General features: G+C 42.5%; 1 protein-coding gene across 1 annotated transcript; it reads left to right on the top strand.

The window, feature by feature from the left end:
• The first annotated feature begins 96 nt into the window (after positions 1-96).
• Positions 97-6,969, top strand: PDCD5 (programmed cell death 5). Its single transcript, XM_079908216.1, has 6 exons — positions 97-276; positions 1,186-1,223; positions 3,881-3,942; positions 5,395-5,486; positions 6,409-6,480; positions 6,790-6,969. The coding sequence occupies exons 1-6, from the start codon at positions 211-213 to the stop codon at positions 6,835-6,837; spliced, it is 378 nt and encodes a 125-aa protein (XP_079764342.1). The 5' UTR covers positions 97-210; the 3' UTR covers positions 6,838-6,969.
• The last annotated feature ends 2,655 nt before the right edge of the window (positions 6,970-9,624 follow it).

The raw sequence follows: 9,624 nt of genomic DNA on the forward strand, positions 1-9,624 counted from the left end.
CCCCGCAAGCCGCGGCCGGCGATCGCGGAATCGGGCGTCTCCCCGCACCCTGGCTGGGGCGCGCGGCGCGGCTCCGGGCTGGATTGGTGATGCCTGGGAGCTGCGGGCGCCTGCGCAGTGGGGAGGGTGGCGCGCGCGCTGAGGGGCTGCTAGCGGTCTCTCGAGTGGGCTAGAGCGGGGCCGCGGCTGCTCGCTCCGGACGGTCGCACCATGGCGGAGGAGGAGCTCGAGGCGCTGAGGAAGCACAGGTTGGCCGAGCTACAGGCCAAGCACGGGGTGAGCGCGCCCACCCCCCCGCCAGGCCCGTCCCCTGAGGGGCGCCGCCTTCACCCGAGGTGGAAGGCGCGGCCCCGGGCGGAGGCTCCAGGCGCCGACGCCCCAGCTCTCCCCGCGGCCGAGGACCCCGCCTCCGCCGCCGGTGGCCTCCTGGTCGCTTCTGAGCAGGCTCGGCGCCTCTCCCCAGTGCGCGGGGTCTCGGGCGGCCAGCGGACCATGTGCTGCCCTGGGCGGATCGGGCGCGGGCCTCGCCCGGGCAGGGGCTGGTTCTCGTCCGGGCAGGCATTGGTCCCAAACAGAATTCTCAGCCCCTCGGGTCTCTCGGTGCCTTTAGCTCGTGGACCTAGCCTGCTTCGACTAGCATTCCTGCCGAATGTTTTCTAGAATTTAGTTGTTCCGACCCAAGGGTCTGCTGTGTGCCAGGTGCTGAGGGTACAGCGGGGAACATCGCCTGATGGAGTTGACAGTCCCGGGGACGGCCAGGCACTAAACTAATCCCGTAGCTAAAACGCCCAAGTAAGGGCTCTACTGCAAAGAGGAAGGGAGTAATGTGTTAGGGGTGGAGTGGGATGGTCTGGAAGGAAGGGCTGTTTGAATCTTCAGCGTCCCCAATACCGAAGCACATTTTCTTTTACAGAAATTATTCTTACCACGTAAAACACGGTTTCGTAGAGCAAGGACTCTTCTCTCTAATGGTTGTTTGTATTCTAAAACATTCTCTTAGATTGTGATGTTAGAAGCTTATCAAAACGTTGTAGTAAGTGGAAACTATCAGTTTGACTTTTGTGAGGCCCGGCTTTGAATTATTTGGTAAGCCGTCTGCAGGAGCCTGTTAGGTATCAGAAAGAAAATAGGAGTTCCTGTTTTTTTCCTTTGTGAAATTACTAAAAGATAAAATTGTTTTTTCAGGACCCTGGCGATGTAGCACAACAGGAAGCGAAGCAAAGGTACGGGCTGGAACTCTGAACTGTTTTTTGTTTTTAATGTAGTGGCTCTTTTTTTTTTAAATTAAGGAGTACTTGACATACAACGTAAGTTTCAGGTGTACAGCATAATTATTCCATATTTGTACATATTGTGAAATGATCCCTACAATAGGTCTAGTTAACATCCATTACCACACGTACTTGCAAACTTCTTTTCTCGTGATGAGAACTTTTAAGATCTACTCTGTTGGCAACTTTCAGACATGCAATATAGTATTATTAACTGTAGTCACCATGCTGGACATTCATCCCCATGACTTATGTATAACTGGAAGTTTATACTTTTCTGGTAATCTGCACTCATTTGGCCCACCTCCCAACACTGATCTCTTGGTCTGTTCTCTGTGTCTGTGGGAACTCTGAACTTTTTGAAGGATGGTTTCACCAAATTTTTTTTAATTTTATTTTAGTCACCTTAATAGGTGTGTGACTCTTAAAGATCTTCCTGGCATAGTGATTTTTCCAGAAATCATCGTCACTGTTATTATGTTTGTTAAATAAACATGTATGGAATCCCACATTACTTATTACTTTGTATTGCAATTACTGATAGATGTTTCTCTGCTAAACTGTGATTACCTTAAAACCAACATAATCATTAGACTACCTCACAGGTGTGTGGTGAGGATCGCAGGGGTACAGTGCGTCACATTTAGTAAGTGCTCAGTAGTATTAACTATCATTCTATTCTCAATGGTATTTTATCCCAGAATATCACAGAGCACCTCACACTTGGCAGGTTTATTGAATGAATGCCTAGTTCCCCCATCACGCTACCTTTTTTTAATAACAGATTTAAAAAAACCCACATAAGATAAAATTTATCATGTTAACTCTTTTTAAGAGTATGATTCAGTCATATGAACTATATTCTCATTGTTGTGCAATTAATCTCTAGAACTTTTTCATCTTGCAAATCTGAAACTATGCCTATTAAACTCCCCATGCCCCCCCGCCCCCCGCCCCATACCTCCCAGGGCTACCTTTTAACTCATTCGTTCATCCAGCGAATACTGAGCACCTGCTCTCGGTCAGGCACTGTGTTGTGTCTACAGAGATAGGCAAGGTGGAGAAGGTTTCTGCCCTTGCGTAGCTTACATTAGAGGGAGAAGACAGCTGGTAAGCACCTGGGATAGTGCTAAGAAGAAAATAAAACTACTGCGTGAATTTCACTGATTATAAGAAGTGCATTTTTTTCACATTCTAACATATCTGACATTCGAATGTCTCATAATTGATTGCTCTTGTCCTGGATTCTTCCAAAGAGGATTTACTTTTTATTCTGCCATCACGTGGGTCATTTCTAACCTGAGACCTCTTAAAATTCACTGCTTGAGGGCTTCCCTGATGGCGCAGTGGTTGAGAGTCCGCCTGCCGATGCAGGGGACATGGGTTCGTGCCCCGGTCCGGGAAGATCCCACGTGCCACGGAGCGGCTGGGCCTGTGAGCCATGGCCGCTGAGCCTGCGCGTCCGAAGCCTGTGCTCCGCAACGGGAGAGGCCGCAACGGTGAGAGGCCCGCGTACAGCAAAAAAAAAAAAAAAAAAATTCACTGCTTGAGGTTCCCCCTTTCTCCACACTGGTGCTGTGAATTCAAACAGCAAACCTGCAAGACTACAGCTTGAAGTTCAAATTCTCAGAGACACTTTTTTCTTCACTCAGGGCTAAGGTCATTGCACGCACACTTCCTTGCTGTTCCTTTCTGCATAGCGGGTTTATTTCTTGTTTACCGTGTATTGAGGATGTTGCTCTGGGATGAAACCCCAGCTATGAGTGAGGGTCTCCTATTAGACACCTCATCTAGGGTGTTTTTCATTCTTGGAGATACAGAATACTATGGCGTGTTTTCTACTCTGGCCTCTTAGATTTAGTGAAATGTAGTCATAGTTCGTGGCAGGGTTGCAGTACTCAGGAGTGATAAGGAAATGGCCTATGGAAGTGGGCTTCAGTTGTGTTCCGTGAACCCCAGAGCTCCTCAGATGGGGGCAGTTAGTAGGCACAGCCAGCCCGAGCTCCCCTTCGAATTCAGCCAAAGAATCTCTGCTTTTGTCTGTGTTACGTATTAAGTTCCTTGAAGGGCTTCATTTGAAAAACAATTTCTGCTTAAATAAAGTTTGAAACCACTATCCTGTGAACTTGAAATAGTTCCTACTTGGATAGGTAGGAAGATGCAAGGCTAGAAGCAGAGTTATAATTTAACTCCCCTCCCAACCCAAAAACTAGAACTGAGAGTCTGGAAATATGGGATCTTGTCCTACCTTGGCCACAAGTTACCTGTGTCTCCTTAACATTTCCTCCATGGACCTCAGCTTCTTTATCTCTAAGAAGATTACAGGGATTAATCACTTGGTCCTTGTAATTGCCTGAAATCTCACTATAAATTTCTAGCACCTCTCACTAGGTACTTAATAAATGTTTATAATCGTGGTTGAACTGAAACTCCACTCTGATTAGGAAAATGTGAAGTTTTACCTTTCAACCTCACAAAATATAAAGATATACACTCACAAAATATAATGCTGGCCTTTGAGTGTAAGAGTGGACTCGTTACATTTTTCTGTGTTCAACAGGAATGCTGACAGCTTAGTTCTAATTTTGCTTGACCTGTTTTTGTTGTAGGGAAGCAGAAATGAGGAACAGTATCTTAGCCCAAGTTCTGGATCAGTCAGCCCGGGCCCGATGTAAGCATCTTCAGTTTTCTTTATTTCCATAAAATTGGCTTGAGTTATTTGAATGGGGAGATATATATGAAATTGTTGCTATCTCTAGATTAAATATTTGTTTAACCTTAAAACGTGAGATACAGATTATTTGTAAGAAATGTTAAGTTTATAAACCTAAAGAAATGTACTTAAATCATTATTAGAAGTACCAGCTCCATTCTCTCCTACCAATGAGATGATCTCCACGTGCATACAGTCGGCCCTCTGTGTCCGTGGAGTCAGAATCCACAGATACAGAGGGCTGATAGTACTACACCATTTCATATAAGGGCTTGAGCATCCTTGGATTTTGGCATCCTCAGGGGGTCCTTGCAGGTACAAAGGGACGACTGTATTAGGTAAAATTTATAGGAAACAACTCTTAAATCGAGTCCGTCACAAAATGTTGGCTGGTAGATGACACGGGTGATTGGGGGCTCTGGTTATTGTACAGGCAGACCTTGGGGGATACTGCAGCTTTGGTTCCTGACCACCACAGTAGAGCGAGTCACACAAATTTTTTAGTTTTCCAACGCATATAAAAGTTAAGTTTATACTATACTGTAGTCTATTAAGTGTGCAATAGCCTTATGTCTGAAAAAAACAGTGTACATACCTTAATTTAAAAATACCTTATTGCAAAAAAAACACCTTATTGCTAAAAAATGTTAATCATCATCTGAGCCTTCAGCAAGTCACGATCTTTTTGCAATAACATCAAAAATCACTGATCACAGATCACCATAACATATATAAGAATAATAATAGTTCAAAAATATTGTGAGAATTACCAAATTGTGACACAAAGACATGAAGTGAGCAAATGCTATTGGAAAAATGATGCCAACAGACCTGCTCCAAGCTGGGTTGCCACAAACCTTCATTTGTGAAAAACACAGTATCTGTGAAGCTCAATAAAATGAGATATGCCTGTATTCTCCATTTTAGTGTTTGTTTTTTCATAATAAAATTTTTCATAAAAACCATGTAGAAAAACATATTAAGTGATCCATCAGAATGAACCAGTATCTTCTGTATTGTAACTTGAAGCCCAGCTTAGAAGAGGCAGGCCTAGATGAATCACTATGATTATATATGTGTAGTAGTATATAAATTGCTTTTCAGAGGGCAATAGTGCTTTTTCTTTTTTAAGCATGGAGCTTAGAATCTGAGGACCCAAGTTTAATCTAGGCTCTGCCACGACCTCTGTGTGGTCTTGACTGAGACTGACACAGCTGAACTCAAGTTTTCCTCGTTTTTAAGAGGAGTAACAATAGCATCTGCCTTATCTACCTTGCTAGTCTCAAGACATGAATAAATCTGAAGGGCTTTGGAAGTGTCAGTGCTTAGCTTCAAGGTATAATATAAGTGCATTTAGTTCTGACTTCTTTGTGTATGTGTGTATATAGACTTTTTTTTTTTCCTTTTTAGTAAGTAACTTAGCACTTGTAAAGCCTGAGAAAACTAAAGCAGTAGAGAATTACCTTATACAGATGGCACGGTATGGACAACTAAGTGGGAAGGTAAGCTTGGACTGCCTTGAGGCAGTTTTAAACTGTTGTTACCTACTTTATCAAAACATTTTCAGAAGGTCAGTTTTATCTCTTTCTGGTTGCAGAATTCTTGTTGAAGCAATTTTTAAAGGAGAGAACAGTTGTACCTACCATCCTTCCTAAAAGATAACTCATTGTCTTTTCTAAAATCCTCTGCTTCTTTCCTTTTCTGACACTGCTATGGAACCAGTGACTATTAGGGTCAGCTAGCCTAAATTGCTTCTACACTGGAAACAAGGTTTGTCAGTAATACTAATTAAAACAGGTAAAGTTACGCTTGTTTTGCAAATGAAGAGGTGCTAAACTTCTGGCTATTATGTGCGTTGCTGTAATGCCATGATGGGTATATTCTGCATCCCTGACTTTGCTTCAAGACCCAGATGAGCCCCACCTGCCCCACCTGCACTGGGAAGCCCTCTGCCGCCACCGCAGCCTACAGGGGTCAGCCCGCCCTGAACCCCTTACACTGAGAATGTGTGTGGAAGAGACAATGACTGCTTCACCTTTTTTGAGTGACTCATCTCCTGCTTTTAAGCTTCTCAAGGTTTCAGGGGCAGAGATGGTGTATCTCCGTCCCTGACACTTAACACAGTGGTGTAGGTGGTTGTCATTGTCTGCCAGTGGTGATGAAGGTATTCTTAAGTACCTGTTAATTTTGTATTTTTCGAGGAAGCTAACTGATGGATACTTTTCCTCCCTCAAATGAAGACTAGCAGAGCAGATTTTATGTGGAACTTAAACCAAGAGTTATAGCCAGTGGCTTCAGCCCGCTGTCCCACTCTCCTTGCCTCTTGACCTCTACCCCGCACCCCAGAAGGACTAAAACCATGCAGTCTGCTGAGGTCAATTCTTTGTTTTAAAAAAATACTGTTTTTCTCTATGATTATCCTAGGTATCAGAACAAGGTTTAATAGAAATCCTCGAAAAAGTAAGCCAACAAACAGAAAAGAAAACAACAGTTAAAGTAAGTTTCCCCAAATGCACACGGCAAAAGAAAGATTGATATTTTAAATAAGCGTTGCATCTGCATGTACTGTATCAAACATGTTTCAGCCCATAGACATTTTCATTTTATAACACAGGGAAGTTTGGGGAGAAAGGCTGCATATATTGAGGGCCTAATTTTCAAGGCTCTTCTATTGTTTTGAAACACTAAGTTGTTTTAAAGACAGACAGAAATGTCTCCCTGTAGTAGGTAGAAATTTGTGTTCTCAGAAAATCTGAGTTATGCTTTGTGAAACATGTTATGATACTCATTTAATTTTCCCCCCAGTTCAGCAGAAGAAAAGTAATGGACTCTGATGAAGATGACGATTATTGAATTTAAGACGTCTAGAGACTCGAACTTAATGGAGCAATTCTAGGACAGATAAAACACTTGGCTGAAGTTCAGATCTCGTTGGGATGTTTACTTTGTTTACTGTCTATATGCCTTTTAAAAATAAACTTGTTATGCAAAATAAAACAGTTTGGACAGACTTGTTTTAAAACCATAGCAGAATGAACAGAAGACCTGCATTTTCAATTTTTTCCTTTCCTATCAAAAGCTTTTGAACATGTGTAGCAGCATGAATATATCCTTTGTAATTGTGACATTAGTGTTAGGTGGGAAAGTGGCCTTAGCAGAAATAGAAGCTGCTCAATCATCTTCAGTAAAAAGAAGATAGCAGTGTCCAGTAACATCGTGGGATTTAAGACTCGTGGATTAAGCTGAGTCAACTTTAATATTTCCAAGACATAGGTTCTGAAAGCAGGTAAGCTATTTTTCTTCCTGAAGGTAGTACTTACATTTAATGTGGGAAAATTCCTAGCTTCGGTTTCATTTATAATATGCTTTTCAAAGGCATTGAGACTAAATTATCTAACAAATATGACCCCTATCCAAACAACCTCTGTAATTAGAGGATACATCCATTGGAAAAAAATTACCAAAATAACTGAGACATGCTGGTAATATACTTCAACACTAGTAAACATGTTTGTAAGAGAAATGATTTATAATGATTCAGATCCAGTTGAGACAGTTTAGTGGTTAAACATTTTGGTAGAAATGTTCTGGGTCTTCACTGATAAGGTTGCAGGTAACTTAAATGTCATCTCTTGGGAATTCCCTGGTGGCGCAGTGGTTACGACTCCGTGCTCCCAATGCAGGGGGCCCGGGTTCAATCCCTGGTCAGGAAACTAGGTCCCACATGCATGCTGCAACTAAGAGTTCGCCTGCCACAACTAAGGAGCCCGCCTGCTGCAACTAAGACCCAGCACAACCAAATAAATATATTTTTTTAAATGTCATCTCTTATATTGTGCTTTACTCCCACCAGGTTATGAAAAACTGCTCATAAATTTAAATCGTAAACTTAACTCTAGGAAGTTCCCTGGCGGTCCAGTGCTTAGGACTCGGCACTTTCACTGCGGTGGCCCGGGTTCAATCCCTGGTCAGGGAACTAAGATCCCGCAAGCCGCACAGCACAGCCAAAAATAAATAAATAAACTGAACTCTCAAGTGAGCTGTTTGGTGTAAACTTGTAGATAGATGTCTTAGTCCTGGGAGGCCTAGCCCTGGAGGAAGTTCATAACATTTAATGAGATGAATAGGATTAGCAGCAGGAAAGTGATGGGCAATGTGGTTTACAATCCCAGTCTCTGCTTCAGCTAGCACACTGCTGATACATGTTTAAACTGTATTTGAGATTTTACTATGTTTGAGACTTGAAATTTGTAACCATAGATGCTGAAGAAAGTCAGTGTTAGAATAAAGTGTCTAGTATTCCTGAATAAACGAATGAGTAGAACCATTAAGAACATCAAAAATTTTTCAGAGTAACAGAGTAAATCATCAAAAGTAAAATCTGATCAAGGATTTTGAAAAAAAAAAATCCCAGTTACAGGTACATTTGTTTTATGTCTCATTTACATAGAAATGCTGGAGGGAGACTAGACAATTCTCAGCAAGTTGCTACACACTTTCTCTTGCAGAATAACCACTGTCCTGATGGAGCTGCCAATGTGAATGTGTTTAAAGATTGTCAACCTCCCATCCTTCAGAGGTACGCGAGAATGGAAAATGACTCTGTACAAGGATAGAGGTTCTTGACTGCATCAAGGGGGTGGAGTACGTTTCCGTCCACGGGGTGGGGGGGTGGTTATTCTCAGCTTTCTAATTTAACTTTGAATTCAGAACATTCTTACACGAAACAGAAATTTGGGCATTACCAATGTCTGAATTGGCAAATTTATGTTTAAGTGGGAAAGTAACTGGAGAAAAACACAAGTGTTTTTAAAAATCATTGAGGTAATCACTTCAGATTGCTCACCCTGCTGATTACCAAAGTAGCTCAAGAGGAATCTTCTCCCCTAAGACTGACAGTCCCATTCGTGGCATTTACATCTCCAGATGAAGGGCACGCTGAGCCGGAATCTGCCAATTCAGGTGACACTGCCAGCCAGGGCCTGACCCACCAGCTCTGACGGTGCAAACAAATTAGCCCCCTTATTATTTCCATGAACCTGGCTCCTCATTTGACAATTCTACCAGCCAGGACAATTGTTAGAAATTAATTGGGGGTATATGTGAAAGTTTTCAATATTATATTGCACCACCCCCAAAATTCGGTGGTGTCAAATGTATGTATTTGAACCTTGGAAATGGCGGTGCTGATAAGCCGCATAGGGTCAAGTTTCTTAATTAGGATGGTAGAGAAGCACAGCAACTTAAGTCAATGAGGTGGTTTTGATTAAAAGTGGGGGAAAGGAGTAAAAATAGAACAAAGAAACTTACAAAGCAACAGTGCTTGTTTCCTGTTTGGGCTAAGAAGCTGTATTATATTCGGTTTTGCTCTTCTGATGTTAAAGGAAATTCAAACATCCTTGTGGGGGCCCTAGACACCGGGCTTACTGGATTAGGTCAGCCCTACTCAGGGTACATGGGTAATGCTCTCCGGATGATCCAGTTTACATGCTTCAGTCGTACTTACATCTATAACTGAAAAATAAAATGTATCTCCATCCAATGGGGGAAGATTTTTCCATATACAAAGCACATGTTCACAGCAGAAAGGCTGAGAAACACACCTCCCTAGCAAAACAAACTCAAAAAAGTACACCGTGA

This window comes from Stenella coeruleoalba (assembly GCF_951394435.1).
Source record: "Stenella coeruleoalba genome assembly, chromosome: 20".
Taxonomy (NCBI): domain Eukaryota; kingdom Metazoa; phylum Chordata; class Mammalia; order Artiodactyla; family Delphinidae; genus Stenella; species Stenella coeruleoalba.